The following is a 23,496-nucleotide window of genomic DNA, read 5'->3' as shown; positions in this document are numbered from 1 at the left end:
GAAGATCAGAACTCTCTTAGAGAGTGTAAAAATTGTTCTCTTCTCTTTATATAAAATTATAAACATCTTGTTATTTATTGAATTTTTAGTAAAAAAAAAATTAAAAAAAGAATAATTTTTTTATACTCTCATTTCAAACTCGGGTGTTTTCCTGCTATTAATGAAACTACAGTTTGTAAAAAGAAACAGATCATTATAATTAAAATGTGGTTTTGAAGCCACAAAAACTGTAGATGGGAATAATGTTTAATTTTTTTTTTATCTAGTTGTATTCTATTGCAGTAAATCTTATTAAAGTGTATAAAAGAGAGGGATTAAAAAGGTAATTACATTTTTGTTATAATTAAAACTAAAACAGAATAATAAAATTATTTTACTTAGTATTAAATTGAATCAATTTCGGTTTTTACACTCTACAGATTTGAACATAATGGCATATTAAATTGATAAAATTGGTAAAAAGTCGTATGTAATTTCTTATCATTAACTAAATCTAAAATAATTATTTTACTTTTAAAGTGTATTACTTTTTTATGGCTGCTTCTCTGAGCTTGTTCATTAATTTGACGATTAATGTTTTATTGCATCTTAATGACATTTGTACTGTAAAAACTGCAAGAAGTTTTGCTACAAAATCAAATTTAGAAATTGTATTGTTCTGAAATTTGTAATGAGATTTTTTCTAAATATTATTTTCGTAGACATCTGATTGTTTTCAGGGTTATATCTGAGTCTTTTTTGTTAATGCATTGCCTAATTGGTGGAAAATCAGTGTATTTAGAAATCTTTTTAAAAGGTGTATGGAATGTTTCAAATATAAGTTAAACTTTTTTTGGTAGAAAAATTATATGGAGTTTTGATAGTATAAAAATAAAAATTGTAAAAGTTTTACACATTTTCAAAAAATAAAATAAATTATTAAGTAAGCTAATAAGATTAATTTTATTATTTTGTTGTCATTATAATCAGCCTTTTGTATTACATCATAATCATTACAATCATGAATATGTAAATGTTGCTATTATAAAATGAATATTAAACAGTATAGATAATGTAATGAATTGTATACAAATTATTTTGGGAAAAATAATGAAATTATGCCCTTCCCATAGGCAGTTAATGTTAAGTGCCTTTATTTTGACAAATATTCCAAAGGATTTGTTATTAAAGAAAAGCAGTTATAAAATAGAAAATATATGAAATCTTTATTAATAGTGTAATCTAAGCTTGATTTTATTTCTCTGTGAAGTAAATCAACTAATTACTTTTTAGCCCCTGATTTGTCAAAAATAATTTTTTACTTGATGCATATTTGAAAAGACCATACTTTTTAGATAGGAAAAAGTAGATTATTTATATTTTTGCAACATATATATATATTTATAAATTCTGTGTAATTGTTAAAAAGTAGTTTATTTTTAACAACAGATTGGAAAATTGAGAGATAAGAATTAAACAGATGCACGTCTCCAGATTTATGTGAGCAGTTAGCTGCTCACATAAGTGTGCTGGGTACTGCAACTCTGTTAACATGTTGACAGCCCACACTAAGGAGATTAAGAAGTATAGATTTGATATCTATCATATAATAAATCTTTTTATATGTAATCTACTTTTGTATGAAATTAAAACTATACTGATCCTCAAAATGAAATTACTGATTCATTAAGGATCTGATTTTATGAATATTATCTTCTGAACGAATGCACACTACATTGTAAGAAATTGATTTAAATATCATTGCGGTGTCAAAAATGTAATAAAGTGTATGTAATGATATACTAGGACTAGTTAGGAGCTATATTTGTAATATATCTTCAGAATGATTGAATATACTGAAGACATATTCAATATTGAATATATCTATATGGAATATTCAATATTGAATGTATCTTTGTCAATATTGGATACTTGCAGCTTTATAGCTGCAAGTATCCTCGATGGGAAGTATGCATGTACAGGCTATACCAACAGCTAATTTGGAACAGATAAATTGCTACTTAAGAATAAGCTTGTTTTTTTAATTTTTTTTTTGTTTTACCCCAATTTATAAAATAAAATTTTAGATGTTTCTTTTTTTTTTGAGAAGGTAAATTTTTTTATATGTGCATATAATTCAAGAGTCCTTATATCTAAAATTTTGTAAATAGGGATCTAACAATTGGCGTCTGTTACTGTTTGTAGTGTTTTTTATGGATTCGGTTTTCATTGTTGATATTTGAAATGAATAAATTTTCTCAATAGATCTAATTTTATATTATTAATTCTCATGTTATATTTCTTAACTGTGTTATTATTTTCTAAACAATAACACAGTTAAGTTAAATTAAATTTATTACCCATGGATTTTCCTCATAAAAATTGTATCTCGTCATTAAGGAAGAGATTTTATTTTTGTTTCCATTTGTACATTTAATCACTTAGGAATTGTGTTATAATTACTGAATTATAATACATATTTATTCTATACAATTTCCTATGCAGTAGTACAAGGAATGTTCTAATTTAAATTATAATTTATTATTTATTCAAAAAGTAACATAACAAATAAATTGCACACAGTTATTTTTCAACATAGTGCCGCCATGGTAGCTTCTGAACTTCTTTAAAAAAATACTCCTGTGGTTGTTGATGGACCCATTCTCAAACAGCTTCAATGACTTCATTGGAACAAATCGTTGTACTCTGTAGAGCTTCTTTTAAGGGTTCAGACACAGGAAGTCAGAGGGTGCAAGAACTGAACTGTAGGGTGAATGTTGTAGAATAGTCCACATTAATTCATGAATTGTATAGTCTTTGTATGAGCAACAACATGAGGGTGTGCATTTTCTGTAAAAAAAACAAAAAAACATGCACAGTTGGACTTTTTCCCATTTGTTTTGTTTTTAGTGGACCCTTCAGTAACATTGACTAAAAACAGTATTTAGACTGTTAGACTGTTCTGTTAGGAAGTTGATGTGTAAAACACCCTGCTTATCCCAAAAGAATGAAGCCATAATTTTTCCTGCTCTAAAAGTAATTTTTTTTTTTTTGGAAGGATGTTGCCATTGCCTTGATGCTCTTTACTTTCAGGGTAAAATAGTGTACCCAAGTTTTATCAGTTATGACAAAAAACTAAAAATTTTCGGACAGCAGTTTATTCTCTACAGTTCTCAACCGTCATTAAAAGATTTACTCTATTTATAGTTGCTTATGTTTGTCAACATTTCCTCGTCAAACTCTTAAGTCTTTCCACAAATCTGTTATTGTTTTAAATTTTCTTTTGTAAGAAATTTTATAAGTTGTTCCATGCTTGGATGTAGTTGGTTTTCACTCATACTTGTAAGCAAATGGCATATAAGAGCTGGATGCTGAATGACTGGAATAGGTTTGCATCTTTCCACCAATCATAAAGTTCTTCCAACTTCAGTTTTTGTATCGTTTATTTGGTGCTGTATTCAAATAATAATTTAAATTTATTTTCCTTGTAAAAACTGTTGTACTTTTACACAGTAAATGTATAAATTTAAACATATACAAAAATATTTATATATGTGCTTTATACAGAGCTGTATAATGCATTACCATTGCATTAATGTTTAAAATTTATAGCAATTTTTAATTTATGGTTTTCAACCTGTCCGTCTATTTTCTTATTACTGTTAGTGAATGTCTTCAAAATTCAAATATAACAGACTTACTTGATTTTGCAACATAAAAAGTTATGGTAATAGTAAAGGGAATGGAAGGCTAAGAACGTGACATATTATCTGTGTTTACTTGTTATTTGGATAGAAGATCCTTTCATTCAGATAGTAGTGATGAGGTCAACATTCATTAGGAACTCATAAAAGTTATCTGAAAAACAAGTCTGAAGTCTTTTGTATAACATAAATGGTTGGTCTAATCTATTCAAAAATAAAGGATTGGAATTAAAAAAAGAGTACATTAATCCATTACAAAAAATAATATTACTCTTCACAATCATAATACTTAATCATATTATTGCATGTACTTGTAATTATATCTAATTGATCAAGAGTTCATTGTTAATCGGAAATAAATTTATAGCACTGTTAGGTAAAAAAAAATCTTTGTTATCAATTTAAACTTTGGAAGTTAGTTGGGCATGTTGTACAAGGTGTGTTCAAAAAGAAAAATTATCAAACTTTGGTAATAACCCATCAACCACTGCACATTGTGTTCCAACAAGTGTTGCTGGCTTGCGGCAAGTTTCAGAAAGTTAGCGCATGCCATTTCATATGTCATGCTACCATTGTTAGTTTTTGAGTTACAGTAGTTTGAATAAATACGTATAGTAACCTTTCATAAATTTTTTAACAGAGTAAAAATGAAACATCTTTATGAAAATGTTAGTGATAAATTTTGCTTCAAATTCTTAAAACTTCCACAAACTTTTAAAGTTCTTTAGCAACCATTTGGGGGGAGGACTGTTAGAACAGATCAGTGTTATGAATGGTTCAATTCATAACACTGATCTGTTATGAATTGACTCCTTTAAAAAAGGATACTGTTAAAAACTGTCTCTAAGAGACTGTTTTTAACTGTCAAAAGAGATCGGTAAAGAAGTGGACGTAGCATAGGATCATGCCATGCAATTTTAACAAAAAAAAAAATTTGTGCATTTGCTGACCAATGATGATATTAACATCAGTCAAGACCTTGAACATGCCAGTACTGATGAAAACATTATAACAGGAACTGACACTTAGATTTACAGCTACAATGTGGAAACCAAGATGCAATAGTAACTACATTTTTAGATACTCATTGTAACTCCTAATGAGGTTATGTAAAATTTTAAAATTACTTTAGTCTAGATAATGAGTTAAATTGGACTTTGGTTATCATAGATTTCTGAAAGTTTTTTTTCTTGGAAAGTATTAGAGAAATATTACAATTGTTGGAAACTTATCTGCTACCAATTTTTTTTTAAATTTCATCTTTGCATGATGATATTAACATCAGTCAAGACCTTGAACATGCCAGTACTGATGAAAACATTATAACAGGAACTGACACTTAGATTTACAGCTACAATGTGGAAACCAAGATGCAATAGTAACTACATTTTTAGATACTCATTGTAACTCCTAATGAGGTTATGTAAAATTTTAAAATTACTTTAGTCTAGATAATGAGTTAAATTGGACTTTGGTTATCATAGATTTCTGAAAGTTTTTTTTCTTGGAAAGTATTAGAGAAATATTACAATTGTTGGAAACTTATCTGCTACCAATTTTTTTTTAAATTTCATCTTTGCATTTACTTTTTCCATACATTTCTCTAACCAAATTAATTATACCTATACATGTTAATCCATAACCTACCAGTGTACCTTGCCTCTACTAGATTTTGCTATATATTTCTCTTTTTTTTCATTTCAAAATTTATTGACAATCTAATTTCAACATAATCCAGTAACACCACATTTCAAAATATTTATGTTCTTTTTTTACTGTTTTTTCTCATGTTAAATGACTATATAAATAGTTTCAAGAATTTAAAAAAAATGTTTACATTTTATTTGATTCTAGCTGACTTAAATGTGTTAATCTGCTTTTGTGTTTGTTTCTTTGGTCATCTACCCTTTGTAATTTTATTACCTAACAAATTTTCCTAAATTTCATTCTTTTCTGGATTATATTAAAGATCAGATCCTCAGTTTTAAGTTGCATATTTTTATCTATTGTTAGAATGTCTAACAATATTCATTTTTATTTCATGAAAAGATATACTGTCTTTGTATAAATTATATTATTATTTAAAAATTATTTAACCACGCAAGATGAATGCAACTTCTTTTTCTATTAATTCTATTTACAATTTTGGCCTGATATAATAAGTTGAGTTGCTGAAATGTTGTTGATCAGAAAAAGTAAAAATAAATTATTGAGATGTGTAACTGTCAGGTCAACTATGTTATTGACTTATCTAACAGAAAAAATAATTAAATACGTAACATCTTCAACATAATTGGACAGGCTTCTTCAGTTAAATTTGTTCATATTTAACATACTCTTCCCATCTGATGAAGATATAGATGTACATTTGATCAAGCAAGCCCACATGTATTTCTTCACATTATCTTTCTTTTGACATAACACTATCACTGGAAAGCAGTACAGTAACCAGTTCAAAATTAAATTATATTGCTGAAATTTTTAAATGTTTAGACTGCCAATTATTGATAAATTTCAGTGAATAGGGTTTTTATTTTGAAATCTTTAAACCACTGTAAGATAAAAGCTTGGTTTTATTTACAGTAACCTCATAAATGACAGATATGGCAATAACATATTTGTAATTGTCAGTAATGTTAGCTATATAAATCATTTCAAGTTTATGAATGTTAGCTTAGTTTGTTGTTTGAAAGACATTAATGAAACATTACAAGTGCTCAGAAGATTTATTAGAAACTTGCAATTGGTTATTTGATTCTTAGTTTCAAATATATCTTTAAAATTGTGTCCAGACTAAATCTTAGTTTTTTAATGTCAATTCCTTTTTAAAAAGTACAGCTTATATTTGGGCCAGCATTGTAAATAAATAAGTTTATTATTTGTATTTAAATATTATAATCTATATATTTATTGTTCCATTAAATAATGTGATAGTAAAAATTAATTCATGCTGAAGTTATTTGTCAACGAGCAGCGAGAGCAGTGTGTGTGAGATTTGATATAAGGGAATGATTGTTGAATGGGGTTGTGCTAGTGATGTTCATTTTTGTTTAGAGAGGGGAGGGTGAAGGGTGATGATGAGCTGTGGTGGCTACCGCCCCCTCGTCTTAGCGTAATCACATGTTTTGTGTTGTTGTAGAACCACACAGCCGGCTCCACATCTCGATGGGTAAGTAAAATTAAGTTCCTTTATAATTATAAGTCTTAGTTGTAATTTATGGTAACAAATTTGTAGTTTTTTAACGATTAAAACACACTGAATATCTGAAAATAATAAATGTTATTTTCAGAATGATATTATTGAACAATACTTTTATGTATTTATTCACAAATTAGATACAAGGTCAGTAGGTAGTAGTAAAAATTGCTCTCCTATGCAATAATTTTCAGCAACCTTTTACTATGTAACTAGAACTAAATCTAAATCTAGTTTTATTATTAAAATTAAATTATGTATACTGATTAACATGTGTTAACTTACAAATGAAAACATTTCTGTTTTGTCACATCATAAAACAAGTATGCTGACTGTTTAATTGAAGAAACACAAGAAGCCATGTTAAGTAAAAATTCAGTGTTATAAACAATATGATAATTTACTTGGAAAATAACAAACACATTTTCAAATTCTGGATTGTATAACATTTGGAATACATGTTAGTTTTTTTTTTTTTTGTTTACATACTGATAATATTTGTTACACCCATAAGATGGTTTTTAAAGTTTTTTCTGAGTAAATATTGTTATGAGAATATTGTATTAAGTAGGTATAAATAAGTAGTAACCTAAATTTGCTGCTACTTATGAATTCAATTTTGTACAATTTAAAATGCTGCTCATTAATGCTTTTGATTTTATTGAGTTGTAAAAATTTTTCCTGTTGTAAGATTCCATTTCTTTGTTAACTTTCTCATTCCTCCGTTTTGTCATTAATCTTATAATCTCATAGCATATCCATATCTTTTCTTATCTGTTTTACCTAACTGCGTTTCTTTTACTTTACATATATTCTTGTACAATCTGAAAATATTAAACTTAGAAGCTGTAGTAGTCCCTTGTTACTTTTGAAAATATTGTTAAAAACCGTTGGGGAGTTCAGTCATAAAAAGTTTTTTATATTTTATCAATTTGTTTATTTCACAGCATTCTTCTAACACATTATTACTTGTCTCAACTTTTCATTGTACATTAATTGCTACAATACATTGTTTCACATTAAATATTTTTAAGATTTCTTTTGTCTTAATTTCAAAATTTATATTTGATAATAAATATGTTCTCTGTATGGACGCTGCCCTTGTTTGTGCCAGTCTGCATTTTGTGTTTCATAATTGCTAATAATTTTATAATTTAATTAAAATAAATTTCTCTATGGCTTTTTATGTATTTATAGTGTTTTTTATTAATGAATTAATATTGTCATAAATAATTTTGTGCTTACCTTTTTAAGGTACATTATCTTAACTTCTGTTAGATGTCATTCCTTTGTTTTGGTAACTTTTTTAATTTAGTTTCCACCCTAATAAAAATCCATAAATGTATTACTTGTTCCTACTATTGGGTAGAACATCAGCAATTTATAGTTTTTTGGATCTCTGCTTATTTAATTCAATCTGACTTTCTTTTTTGTCCTTATTACATTTTTCAGTGATTACTGTACACCCATAATTAATCAAATAAGTAATCTGAAGATATCTACAGACCTTTTTCTTGAATAATTTAACCAATGGAAATTTTTAGTTTCACTATTTCATTTTTCATTAGTTACTATATGAATAGATGTTTACTTTATTAATAATTTGTGTTTATTGCTAATTTTGGAGGTGGAAGGAAATTTTAAGTCCTTTAGAGCTGTAAAATTATTGAAAACCTAATGAAAAATGGAATAAAATGAATGACTAGAAAATAATACATAGTAAACTATGAACTCTCTCAGTATCAGCTAGGAGCTTTTATAGTTTTTATTTTGTAATTAGAAAACTAAATTATTGTATAAACCAGAGAAATTAAAAAAATTTATAATTATTGTTAGTAAACAAAAAAAATTTGAAATAATTTTTTTTAATTTTATCAGACATGTACATATAATTATAGTAGTATAATTATTATTATAGTAGTATTTAATTATTATTAATTAATAGTAGTAGTAGTAGTTAATTATTATTATATAATAGTATTATTATTATTATTGTAGTAGTATAATTATAAGTATTATTGTGTTATGGTTTTAGTATTCATGTGGTGTTTGGGCACGTGATATCGGGTCAAGAAGTTGTCAGCCATGTTGAAAATCTTCCAGTGGATCGAATGTCTCGTCCTCTTCAAGATGCTAAAGTAGTCAACTGTGGACAACTTGTGTTAAAAACTAAAGTGAAATGTAAGCAAGAGTTTATTATTTTGATTTTTGTTTTGTGCAATGACAATTCTTATTGATGTTTCAGACTTTCATTTTTTTATTATCAGTTGTATTATTTATCAGTTATTCCATGTGTAATAGATTATCTTAAGTAATAATTATTTCATAAATAATAAGTTATAATTTTTTTGTTGGGCAAGAGGTAAATAAAAAAAAAAAAAAAGGATAATTTTAAAGGGCATCATCATCCATTGCTGGACAATTAATTTTCAGTTTCTCATTTAGTTCAAAAACAAATAGTTAGTTGCCAAAGGAACTATCTTTTTATTATTTCTTTTCAAATATTTATTTTACACTATTGCCAAATTCTAATAAAAATATTATAAATGTAAAAAGAGTAAATATAAAAACTTAGAGCTCACATCCTTTTTATGTGTGTAGGTAGGAATAATGCATTTTTGCAGCTCTTATTTACATATTCAGTATTCCACTCTTTAAAATGCTTCACACATTAGTATTAAAATTGTAAATATGCAAGCAAGGTAAAAAAGCTTTGTTCATTTATATTGTAGAGTAAAAATATAATCTGATGTAGAAAATAATCAATATATGCACTTTGTGACTTTTCAGAAAGTCATAATATTGGTATAAAATACTGTCATGGACCAGAAATTTAGATTTCTATCTCTTGCGCCCTCATTAATATGTATTAAAACATAGAGTTGCAATTTTTGCAAGTTTATAAGAAATTCACATTTTTTAAAGAAGGGAGAATAGATCTCCAAAAATTTGAATCAAATGTTAATAATTAGTTGTTAATAAAAACAGATTTTTGTGTGGATTATATCTAAAAGATTCATGAACACAAATATTTTTTTTTGTAAATCTAAGACTTACATGATTCAGATTGCCTTTTAGGACATTGCTAAATAATATATTTATGTGTCTGAATCCTTAATTTTAAAAAAAAATCGCTTATCTGTAAACAAAAATGAGAAATCCAAAAATAATATAATTTTTGAAATAATAATTTTAAATTTCCTACGTGAAAAATAATGGATTAAAAAATTGATCTAGCAACCAATATGAAAATGGACTGATCTGAAAGTATTTTTTATATTCTTACATTTATATCTCATTAAACATTGAATCAATAAATAGATTTCAGGATGACTTAATATACAGAATGTCAGTATCAAAACAAGATGTTTATAAAATTCACTAAAAAGTAATTTCTCAAAAATAATTTTTAGAAGATTCTAATACTAAGATTTTATTCTTATTTTCAATTAAGCGATCAATCTGATATTTTTTTCTGCTTCTCTGATAACATAAATTTATTTGTTTATTATTAATTTTTTGTTAAAATTTTGAGATATCTTTAATTTTCAATTAAAAATTCTGCATTTTTTACAGCAAAGAAAGCCAAGAAGCGTGCTGCTGATGAAAGTTCTTCTGATTCAGATGATAGTCGTGAGAAAAGACACAGTAAAAAACATAAGAAGTCTGAAAAGAAAAAGAAAAAAAAGAGCGAAAAGAAGGAAAAATCTAAGTATATTATATTTATCTGATTTGTTTTTCTGTGGCATGTTTATATTAATCTTTAATAAAAAAAAGTATAAACTAATAATAATAAAATTTATAATATTAAAACTTTATAATGGAATAGTAGTATCTCTGCCTTTCATCTGGAAGATTTTTTGTTCAAATCCTGGTCAGGCTTGTAATTTTTTTTACAAACATGGCCATTATTATTCTATAGAATTATGATCATTGTTATGACTTTTGCTACAAATTTATTTTTTATAATAAAAAAAAAGAAAAAGGTAAAGGGGTAGCTGTAAATATATATGTTTATACGAGGAATGTTCAATAATTAATGAGTCAAATTGATGTAAAGAAAAATGATTTATTCAATAACAATGTAACTTACACTAATTTTCAATATACTCTCCAGCAACAATTGGACACTTTTTCCATCATTCTGTGAGCTTTCAGATTCCCACAATGTAAAGGTCTTTATCTTGCTGTTTGAAATATTCGTGTACTGCTTTTTTGATTGCTTCATTGTCATCGAACTTCTTGTCTCATAAAAGTCTGAGTGGGCTGAACAAATGAAAATTGGGTGGAGTGAGATCTGGGCTGTAAGGAGAATTGGCAACACATCCTAATCCAACTTCTTGAGCATTTCTCCCATTCACTAAAGTGATGTGAAGACACATGTTGTCATGTAAAGAGTCACACGTTTTGAGAGAGCACCCTGACATTTTCACCTTATTACAGGTCTCATTTTCTGTTAGAACATATTAGAATAGTACTCACTGTTCACGGTACATTGTTCTTCTAAGTAGTTGCTAAAAATTGGTCCTTGTGGGTCCCGGAAGACCATCATCACTTTACCAGATGATACATGAGTTTTGGATTTTTTTGGTGGGTGAATTTGGATGTTTCCACTTAAGACTTTGTCGTTTGGATTCAGGCTCAGAATGGATATCCATGTTTCATCACAGATTACACTTACTATACAATCTAGAAAGTCCTTTACCTTCCACTTCAAACAATTCTTTGAGCTCAGAAGAAATGGGAATCGTCTTTATGGGTTTGAGTCAACTGTCTTGGAACCCATCTTGAACGCATTTTGCGATAATTCAGCACATTGTTAATGCTTGAATGCGTGGTTTCAACAATAATATCGCACAAACTAGGAATTTGGGAAATTTTGACTCGCCTGTCTTTGCGAGTAAGATCATTTATGTGATTTTACAGCACAGTAGTCAAAATTTCAACTGGTCTTCTACAGTGATGGAGATCAGTCACATTTGTTCTGCCCAAATTAAACTGTTCCACCCACTTATACACATTACTGCAATTTAAACATTTTTCACTATATTGTTTCAACATTCTTGAGTAAATTTCCATTGGTTTCACACCTTCTGATAGCAAAAGTCTTATCACTGAACGTTGCTCTTTCGGCATACAAGTTTTTCAAGCGGAGCTGATATTCTGAAATCAACAAAATAGGTTATGTTTAGATTAATAATGATCGAACATCTGATTAAATGTTGTTCCCATGGTTGTTCACTTGACCCTCAAAAAGTTTCACTGTTATTGAGTGAACAGTTTGTCTCAGTAATTATTGAACATCCCTTACAGTTACCACTTAGAGATACAGAGAATAAATAAGAACCCACCGGGTTGGTGTAATGGTGAAATACGTCTTCCCAAATCAGCTGATTTGGAAGTCGAGAGTTCCAGCGTTCAAGTCCTAGTAAAGCCAGCTATTTTTACACGGACTTGAATACTAGATCGTGGATACCAGTGTTCTTTGGTGGTTAGGTTTCAATTAACCACACATCTCAGGTATGGTCGAACTGGAATGTATAAGACTACACTCATACATATCATTCTCTGAAGTATTATCTAAACGGTAGTTACCGGAGGCTAAACAGGAAAAAGAAAGAAAGAAAGAGAATAAATAAGAATCATGATCTCTTCCAGGTTAATTATAAATGCAATCATGTCAAATTAGAATAATAAGCTAAATAATTTAAAACAGATGGATAAATTTAGGTAAGAAGAAAAAGATTTTGGTCGGGATATTATACAATAGTTAATACAATATCAGGTAACAGAATAGAAAGAAGAACAAGGAAGAATAAGCAGTTACACATAACAATGAGCAATGAGACAGTTGTTTTTAGTATAAATTCAAAGCTTATACTAAAACCAGCCTATAAAATAATGCTGTTTGTTTATGTGCTTGCATCTTATGCAGAAAAGAACTAATATGTAATGAACAAATTGTTGGTCTTATCAAGTATGTAAAAGATATATAAAATATGAAATATAAAAATGTCACACAGTAGGAGATGGGCAAGAAAAAAAGAACATTAGCTATTTCAAAGAAATAAAAGGAGTAGCTTGAAATTTTTCACCGAAATAAAAACTAGTGGTTACTAAAACCCTTTATAAAACTTTTAAGTAGTTTCATCTAGGTAAGGTAAGAAAATTTGCAGAAGCTATCAGACATACTGCATTATTGTTAAATTCAAAACAAAGTTGTATATAGTAAAATGTACCCAGGAACAGATACAAATTCTAATCTTGATTCAGTAATGATAAAGATTTTGAGTTAGAAAAAGTTAAAACTGACAATGAAGAGATGGGCTATGGATGATAGAAATGATAAGTTAAATTTCAACAAGCCCCAAAGTAAGTATAAAAGTAAGTTCACTTAAAAATTTAAAAATGTAATTAATGAAGGCACAATTGGAATCTAGGTAGCAGCTTTAACAAATTTTAATGGTGAAAGATATTAATGTTTTACAAGTGAATGTCTAAGATGACAGATTTTATAAAGTTGGAAAACTGTATTGACATCTTAGGCTTAAAATTAAACAAATAAGAAAAAAGCAGCAAAGCAAGATTAATTGAAAGAGAGATGTATGATATTACAAATAATTACAGAATACATAGATGTGAATTCATACATGAATTCTTATGTGAATGAATACATAGGGCGGGTGGGTGTGGGTTGGCAAAATGTATGTTTAAACTTTATAATATTTTTTATACAATTAAGGCAAAAAGTTTTTACATTTTTTTTTTACAAAACTTAACTTTTGTTTTAATAAAATTATTTTTATTTATTTTTTTTTTAGGAAATCCCGCAGTAAAAGTAGTGACAAGGATGCTGATGGTTCAGAAGATGATGATGATGATGATGAAGAAACCTCTGATATGGAAGACAAGGGTCAATTACATCCTTTAGTTTCAGTGACAAAAATTAAATCTGAAGATATTCCTGAAGTACCACCTAATAGGTCATACCCTGTTAAAAAATTTTTTTAACTGTCTTAGTTACGTATTTCACACAATTTTGAGAGAGAAAAATAAGAAACAAAATTACAATAGCATTAATTATTAGTTTTAAACTGTAGATCATAAATTATGACTAAAAACCTTTTCATTGTTATTTTTAAGGTAAAAAACATCTGGAATAGAGGATTCATCCTAACAAATTAAAATAACAGGAAAATCTTAATTACATAATGTTTTAAAGACCTTTATTAAAACAAAAATAAGAATTTTTGATATATGATTATAAAACAAATATGTAATTTAATTTTTTTTTTTACAGGAATTTCACAAAATTAGGTAATTTTAATATTTTATTATTTATGAACTTTATTACTGTTGATCTTAACACTTATTAATGCTGACTTATTTTTATTTACTTTTATTGTTTTTAAAAGATAGTTATTTAGGGGCCTACACCTATATACAAAGATAACACATTTTGTTTTCTGATAATTAAAGAATGCACAACAAACTTTTTTGTTTCTTAACATTGCCATTCTTTTTAAAGTTATTTGTATGTACAAATAAAGTTATTTGTTGTTTCAAGCTCTCAAACAAATTTTTAGCTTCTTTCCACAGTTGGATTTAATTGAAAAACTTTGTTAGAAAACAACCTTCCTAAATAAAAAGCTCCATTTAACATATCCATTGTAAATTAAAGATTAAATTAATTATGTATTTTCATTACAATTTTTTTTAAATTCTTTTTTAGAAATTTTGCTTTAATTATTCTCTCAAATCTTTATCTCTTTGCTCTTTATTCATACTCATACATTTAGTAAATTACAATATAAGGTAAATATTATGAAATCTTTCAATTTTTATTTTTGGTTAAACAGACCCAGTTTGATATACAATTTCTTTAACATCAGACAACACTTTTTCTATAACAAAATGTTTGGCCATAATTTTCTCTCCAATACACCTTCATCAAAAGAATAGGAAATAAACGATATAGTATTACTACTAATTTTTGCTTTATATACTTTTTTTTACTTACAGGACATATTCAAGCTCGTAAGGTCTTTTAAAACTCCTACATATTTTGTGATCATTTTATTAATTTTTTTTCTTTTAATACAAAAAAAAATACTCTAAAATTGAACAAAATTAACTATATAAAATTGTTCTTGCTAAATGTGATAATAAGAGTGGTTCATCAACAATTTTGGAATAATTTTGATGTAAAAAAAAATTATATATAAACAACACTTTCAATATATATTTACATATTTTTATATTTTAATTACAGATATGCTTATTGAAACTGAAAATAAGTGCTGCCTTATTTTTATGTGTTTGATAATAAATTCAAATAAATTAGATAGTGAAAAATATTAGCAATATTTATTACATAAAACTAATAGTGTGTTATTTAAAATCAATTTAAGCTTGGTTTTCAGACATTAGATTATAAAATATTTTTGTAAAACATACAAGACGGGAAATATTTTTGTTTTAGGTTTTTGTTTCGTAGAGGTGGTGGTGATAAAAAGGATGGAAAAGATAAGGATAAAGATAAAGATAAAGATAGGGGAAGAGAAAGAAGAAAACGTCCTAAGATACGTGGTATTACTAAAAGTGGACGTGTTATTAAAGGGAGAGGTGTTTTTGTAAGTTATGAATTAGTGAAAAGTATGAGTCTGAATTGTTTTTAAAATGATCATGCTATTTTGAAACGGTTCCTAGAAATTATTACAAACGTCATGCAGTGTTATTTGACATATTTTTTATGAAAAATAGAAGTTTTTTTATGCAATTTTTTTTTATTCTAAATTTGTTTTTGGAATTTTTTATCCTATTAAGTGTTTTAGAATATGGTTCTGAAAAAATTTGAGAATTTTTTTTTATTTATTGGTTATTTGTTGTATTCTTTCTATATATCCATTTTTCTTATATAATTCAGCCTATCTAACTTTTTTTTGTAAATACAATTCATTTAAATGTATTAATGAATTTAAAAAATGCTGATAATCAAAAAAATATCTTTTGTACCAATAAGCAAATTAATACTTACAAATTCGAGACAGTTATGAAAGTAAATATTTATTTTTGTTCTTTTAAAAATATCCTGCACTTCACCGATTTCATTTCTTTATTCATTTCTGGAAGTTGTCAGTGTATTCATAACTGTCATTGATGAAGACCAATTAAGACTTTTAAATCATCAGAAGTACTGTAATGAAATTTGATTTTTTTTTTAATTTATTGGTTATTTGTTGTGTTCTTTCTATATATCCATTTTTTCCTATATAATTCAGACAATCTAACTTTTTTTGTAAATATTATTATTCCACTTTGGTTACTTCTATGTTAACTGTTACAATGTTTCACATAAATTTTCAGTTTTTAACTTATTATCGTCTTTTTGATTTCAATAAGCAGTGTTAAATGTATTAAGAGCTCTATTACTGCTTTGTATTTCAGTTTGTTCATGAATTGAATTAATTTATATTACATACATACATTATGCATTATGGTTTACTTTGTGTAAAAAAATAAATTAATTTAATATTTTATTATTTATTGAAATAGACACAATATTCAGTAAATTCATGATTTACCTTAGGCTAATAACGCCTTATACTCTACTGCAGGGTTCTCAACCTTTTTATGACGCAGGGCCATTTGAGATTGCAAAAAATAGTGGCAGGTGCATATGTGATTAAAAAATAAATAAAAAAGTATTATGCCATAACATACATTTTGTAACATATATTTATTAAAAGTCAAATTTGTGCGATCTTTGACACTGTATTTCTTCTGCTAATTTCTCATAGGGTGTGTAAAATGATAATCCTAATCATAAACAATCATCAAGGTTGGCATATTAGTAAGTATAAGGATTTGATTTTGTAGGCTCCTTTTTTCAAAAGATTATACTTTTTTTCTTAAATTAATTTCCAAAATTTCCATTTGTATCATGAGAATTTAATATGTCATTTTGAAAATCTAAAATTTTTCTTGAAGAAGTTCTGCTATAAATTTAGCAGTTTTAGTAATGTCTACTTGTGCAGTAACAGAAATTACAAAACAAAATGTAGCCACTGGTTCAATAATGTAAATTGCTGAAATCTACTTTTAAACTGTTCTAAAAGTTTTTAAGATGAGTAATAAATAATGTTAGGTCAAAATTATTTTCACCAATCATTTTTTTCAATCTTGGAAGGTGTACAAGAGAATTTTTTGACAAATTATTTATCCAACTGTATTTTGGCTTTGAATGCTTTTATAGAGCTAATCATTTCAATTAAATGTTTATTTTACCCCTAGAGGTCCAGGTTTAAATTGTTCAGTTTTTCACACATGTTGGTTAATAAGCCAGATCCATCAGCCATTGTAGGTTGTTATCTAATTGTGGAAACATTTATTTTTTTTAAATAAGGAATTTCTTCATCTCTTCCAAAGACAAAAAAAATCAGGCAAGTGATTTGCTTTCACTTAACCATCTTATATCTGTGTGGATGATAATGTCAGGTTGGGAAAATTTGTCCTTTTCGACAATGGCTTTAAACAATATGTGATAAAGGATTTGCTCAAATTTTGTTAATTATTTTAACAACATTCGTAACATGTTCAAAGGGTAATATTTTGGGATATAATGATTCTTGATGTATGATGCAACGATAACGCATAATGTTCAGAAACGATTCATCTTTTTTGCAGTGGGAAATAAATCCATTATTGCAGCTCACCATTGCTGGTGCACCATCAGTTATAATTGCTGATAACTTGTGCAAAGGCATATCAATTTCTGTTGAGTAATTATTTTAAAGATTTTATAAATATCTTCACCCTTTGAATGTTCCTGCATTGATAGTAAGTTTAATAGTTCTTTCACACTAAAATCGCTGAATACCATTCTTATCATTACTGCCAATTGTGCTGTATCTAATATATTTATTGATTCATCTTATTGCAATGAGAAATATTCACATTCTTCCAAATCATTTTTCAATTGACTTTGTAAATTGTTGAAATCCCTTGGATTCTTCTTGTACTTGTATCGTTTGATAACTGTAAATCTTGTATTGCTGAAATAATTTTTAACTTATCAGAAAATCCTTCAAATAACGAATAGACTCCAACAAGAAATGATTCCTTAATTAGTTCACTTTCTAAAAATGGTATTTTTGTTTTGGCAGCAAATAAGAAATTTTTAAGGAAGCATTAGAGGCATTTTTATTTTTATTTATATGGCTTGTAAAAAATGCTTGCTGGTTAGATATATTTGGTCCTGATTTTAGTTGATTAAATTTTATTTTCCTTAGCTTGGATTTAGGCAAATAATTAACCTCAAAAGAGCTGTGATTGGTTTTGTAATGACGTTTGACATAATGTTTTTTTACTGCTGACACAACACTGTTGCATATTAAGCAGATACATTTCTCCTTATTTTCAATAACAAAGTAGTCTTCCCATTTTTTGTTAAAATGATAGAATTGTTATTTTTACTTGGATTATTCATTTTGGAGTGAAATTTTGATATATTAAAAAAGATGGGTGCATGTACTTATATATATGCATGTTTGAAGTTATACTTCTTTGGCGTGGCTAAAAAGTTTCAGCAAAGTTTTAGCCATCTTGGAGACTAAAATAAAAATAAAATTAATTAATTATTAAAAACTTTTAAATTAAGAAATAAGAAAACGACCCTGTAAGTAGCACACTTATAAGAATATTTAAAATTTTTAAATAAATATATCATATAACAAAGATGATTATTAAATTAATTAAAAAATTATAGTTGTAGACATTTTAAAAATCTTTCTTTGCATATTTTTAACTTTTTTTTTTATTTTAATGATTGAAGTTCTATTAAAAAAAATCAAACTATTACCGGGCGTCTGCTATTTTCAGAATATATAGTAATTATAAAATTTATTATTATTTAGTTAATAGTTATTATTTTACTAACAACAAATTATACTTACAAAGAGTTTACCTCAAACCTTGAATCACTTATTGTTATTTATGTACAGAATAATTATTACTAATAATAAATAAATAAGGTTATACGAACAACGATATTAGAAAATAAAATATTAATCACTTTGGCTGTTTATGAGACAACTTAGCTAAAATATATACAAACTGAACTTTGCTTAACGGCTTACTTCATTATATGTTTTTTTGTGTGACAGTATGTGTGTGCATGTTAAAATTTCACTCATATTTTTCCCCTAATTGCGTAAAAGAAGTATAATTCAAAAAACACAACACATCAATAGCATGTCATGACAACAGTACAAGATTACAACAGCACATAATGATGACTAATACCATACTACTAATACAACAAAGGTGTTACTGGAGGCAGTCAGTATAGCCAGTTAAGTGAATTTCTCATTAGCAAGATTTTAAAAACTAAAGTAACTTTTTATTTATTATCTTTTAAAATTTAATTTTTTTCATTATTTCAACACTGTCCCGCGTGCATGTAAATAGCTTCGAGGGTGCATATTTGTCCACAGGCATAAGGTTGAGAACCTCTGCTCTACTGCAATGGAGCCTACAGTGTTTTAATGGCTTCCATTTTTATGTTTGGCAAATTTTGCGTGCAGTTTGTCTTAATTGATGAATTGCTCCAAATTATTTTATAATTCGTCTTTTTTATAGTCAATATTTAAAGTATGAAATTAAATATTTTTAATTATAAACAATCCAGAATACTAAGGATCTTTATCGTTGCTGGCTGAGTAGATACGTAAAACTTTACTGTGCCTTGACTCCATGTTTGCTTGTAGTTAATTGTGTGTATTTTTTTTATTTATAAATAATTACTTTTCCATTTTCTTAATGTTAAAATTATCAAGTTGATTAAATAACATAAAAAATGTTTGTAAATATTTTGCAAATAAATGCAAAAGTTTGAGTATTATTCACTTAACATTTTTGTCACTCAACTTGCACACAGTTTTTTGTATCTTAGGTTTTAGTCACAGAGAAGACCTTGAAATTTCAGGGATTCTGCAGGAAGTTCACATCATAAACCTGTTTTGTCACAGACAATATCAACACATTCAACCAGGCACACAGTAGCGACAAAATTGTGTCCTTGCCCACCTTCATCATTGATGTCCATCTGTCCCTTAAATTTCCTACACCATTCCTGTACACTACCATCACTCATAAGGTTTTCATTATACACTAGGCTCATTCTGCGATTGATTTCAGCAGCACTACATCATTCTGCTTGCAGAAAACGTACCACACTTTGCACCTCACACTTGGTGGGTGCATCGATCATAGTAGCCATGTTCAATTGCTCGTAGCTTGGCTCAGATTGATGCAATGGAGCCACCAGCAATGGCAGAGGTTGTGGTGAGGGGGCAGCACAATCTCACAACATGCAGATCTGGCTCCTGCATGTCTCTTTGTTTACCTTTATACACAATCAGAGGTTGAAAAAAAACAGCCCTCGTAATATTCTTTCTGCTGATTGTTGCAGTACTGAAAGTAATTTGCTTTATTATTTTCAGCTCATCAATTATAATTTTTTGTATGTCCAAAATGGTTGACCCTTCATCTTCACTTTCAATCTAGGGGAGAGTCAGATCTGGGCTACACGGAGGATTTGGAAGTGTGGAAATGTTTTGCTTCAACAGAAATTATTGAAATTAAATGTACAGTATTAGCTAACATGTTATTGTGGTGCAGCAGTCAGTTGTGTGTGATGTCACTTGGAATAATTTTGCAAGCTAGCCCAGGAAGTCTTAACATCTAAAAATTTATCAGGCTGTCAAAAGAAAATTTCATAATTTTAACTCAGGATTTGCTCAAGTGTATTTAATTCATTTGGCCCTTTTTATGGCACTTAAATTCTCAATAGATTGGCACCCTCATAAGTATTGGTTAAAGAATCAAATGTTCTGGGTGGCACATTTGTTGAGTCATGATGAGCATTGATAAATTACCAAAAATGTTTATGTTAAGATTATGCCATTTTATTATTTTGACATTAATCCAACTTATAAATTTATTGATTTGTACTTAATGTTTCATTAAGAGCAATCATAGGATGATTGAAAAGATATCTAGATGTGAAATTCCAGTACTTAAAATCTGAATAGTCCTAAAACATCTTATGATATGAAATATAGTTGCATAACCTTTGTCTTGAATAAATTAATATTATATGAAATCATCAATCCACAAAATAATTGTCATCGTGATTTTCTCTACTATTAATAGTTTCTTGGTGCTGAAATAAAACTTTTTACAGAGTTGAAACTACTATGTATGTCAATTATTTTTTTTTTCTTTAGTCATTTGACTGGTTTGATGCAGCTCTCCAAGATTCCCTATCTAGTGCCAGTCGTTCCATTTCGGTATACCTCCTGCATCCTACATCCTACATCCCTAATAATTTGTTTTACATATCCCAAATGTTGCCTGCCTGCACAATTTTTCCCATCTATCTTTCCCTCCATTATCAAAGCAACTATTCTAGGATGCTGTAGTATGTGGCCTATAAGTCTCTCTCTTCTTTTAACTATATTTTTCCAAATGCTTCTTTCTCCATCAATTTGCTGCAACTCTTCTTCATCATTTTATCCACCCATTGAATTTGTAACATTCTTCTATAGCACCAAATTTCAAAGGCTTCTAATCTTTTCTTCTCAGGTATTTTGATCGTCTGTTTCATTTTCGTATAAAGTTATGTTCCAAACATATACTTGCAAAAATGTTTTCCTGATGTTTAAATTAATTTTTGATGTAAGCAAATTATATTTCTGACTGAAAGCTTGTTTTGCTTGTGCTATTCAGCATTTTATATCACTCCTGCTTCGTCCATCTTTCGTCCATCTTCGTCAATTCTACTTCCCAAATAACAAAATTCTTCTACCTCCATAATCTTTTCTCTACCTATTTTTATATTCAGTGGTCCATCTACATTATTTGTACTACATTTCATTACTTTCATTTTGTTCTTGTTTATTTTCATGTGACAGTTTTTGCATAGGACTTCATCCATGCCATTAATTGTTTCTTCTAAATCTTTTTTACTCTCAGCTAGAATTACTACATCAGCAAATCGTAGCATCTTTATCTTTTCACTTTGCACTGTTACTCCAGATCTAAATTGTTCTTCAACATCATTAACTGCTAATTCTATATAAATATTAAAAGTAACAGGGATAGGGAACATCCTTGTCAGATTCCCTTTTTACTTGCTTGTATGAAGTGAAGGAAGTATTGTAATTGTGAAAATTTCCTTTTTTCAGATTTCAATAGAAATATCCATTTTGATCACTTATGAATCCATTTTCGCTAGTTTCGGTGTGATGTACGTACATACCTGGCATGACTCAAAAACAATTAGCTATAGGATGTTGAACTTTTGGATTTAGGACTGTAATAACATCTAGTTGTGCACACCTCCCCTTTTGATTGCAATCAACTTGTCTAGAAAAGCCCAAAATCCAAAAAAATAGGATTTTTGATTTTTTCTTATCTGGAGTATAAGCCCTCATTGAAAGCTTTTCAACAATATCGATATAAGTGGTGCTTTTTGGTTCCAGAGTTATAGCCAAATAGATTTTTAATTAATGAAATATTTGGATCTTACAAGGGGAAGGTACATGGTTCGAATCAGACTTCATTTATGTTTTTTTTAATTTAAATATGTTGATTTATTAATAATAAATTTAAATATTTATTAAAAAAAATTTTACAATAAATAATTCAATAAAAACAATTAAAAAACATGAAAATAAATCAAAAGTTATTAGTGAAATAAAATTTTATGTACTTTTCATTTTAAAAAAATGTATTTATGTAATTAAATAGGCTTACAAGGTAATCGTGTGGTGTCCAGATCAGATTTTTTATTACGACTTTTTTCTTATGTTCTTCGATTATTACTGTCGCAGTTTGGTTCCTGTAAATGCTAGTAATTGTTCTATCTCTATTCTTGAAACCTAAATTTATTAAAAGGCTGAATTTGATTCCAGTCTACATTATCAAATGCCTTTTCTGAGTCTATAAATGCTATATATGTTGGTTTGTTTTTCCTTAAGCTTCTTTTTACTATTAGTCTGAACGCTAAAATTACTTCCCTTGTCACTATACTTTTCCTAAAACCAAATTGGTATCCTAACACTTATTCCGCTCTCCTCTCAATTCTTCTGTACAAAATTCTAGTTAAGATTTTTGATGTGTGAGTAGTAGAACAATCTAATTGTTCTGTGTTCTTCACATTTATCTGCTCCTGCTTTCTTTCTTTCTTTCTGGTATTATGACAGTAATTCCAGAACTATTCTTGAAGTCTGACGGAACTACCTCTTTTTCGTAAATGTTACACACCAATTTGTATAATCCGTCTTATCGCTTTCTCACCGTGCAGTAATTCTGCAGGTATCCCATCTATCCCAGGAGCCTTTCTGCCATTCAAATCTTTGATTGCTTTATTAAATTCAGATTTCAGTATTGTATCTTCTTTTCATCCTCTTCTTCCTCTACAACTCCAGTTTCTAATTCATTTCCTCTGTATAACTCTTCAATTTATTCCACCCATTTATCAACCTTTTCTTTTGTATTATAGATTGGTGTACCATCTTTATTTAACACATTATTAGATTTTTTAATTTATGT

The 23,496-nt window shown here is 27.8% G+C and overlaps 1 protein-coding gene across 3 annotated transcripts in view; it reads left to right on the top strand.

Annotated features, from left to right (window-relative positions):
• Positions 1-23,496, top strand: part of Moca-cyp (nuclear cyclophilin protein Moca-cyp) — a 57,454-nt gene that overhangs the window by 8,328 nt on the left and 25,630 nt on the right. For all 3 annotated transcript variants that reach the window (XM_075375944.1, XM_075375943.1, XM_075375945.1), the window contains exons 4-8: positions 6,823-6,852; positions 8,915-9,060; positions 10,456-10,591; positions 13,701-13,862; positions 15,362-15,512. In XM_075375944.1, coding sequence (XP_075232059.1) covers positions 6,823-6,852; positions 8,915-9,060; positions 10,456-10,591; positions 13,701-13,862; positions 15,362-15,512 — 625 coding nt within the window. The remainder of the gene's footprint in view (positions 1-6,822; positions 6,853-8,914; positions 9,061-10,455; positions 10,592-13,700; positions 13,863-15,361; positions 15,513-23,496) is intronic.

The sequence above is a fragment of the Lycorma delicatula genome, chromosome 9 (genome assembly GCF_047948215.1).
Source record: "Lycorma delicatula isolate Av1 chromosome 9, ASM4794821v1, whole genome shotgun sequence".
NCBI lineage: Eukaryota > Metazoa > Arthropoda > Insecta > Hemiptera > Fulgoridae > Lycorma > Lycorma delicatula.
The sequence above is the reverse complement of the archived record's forward strand: the minus strand, read 5'-3'. Positions and strand labels throughout refer to the sequence as shown.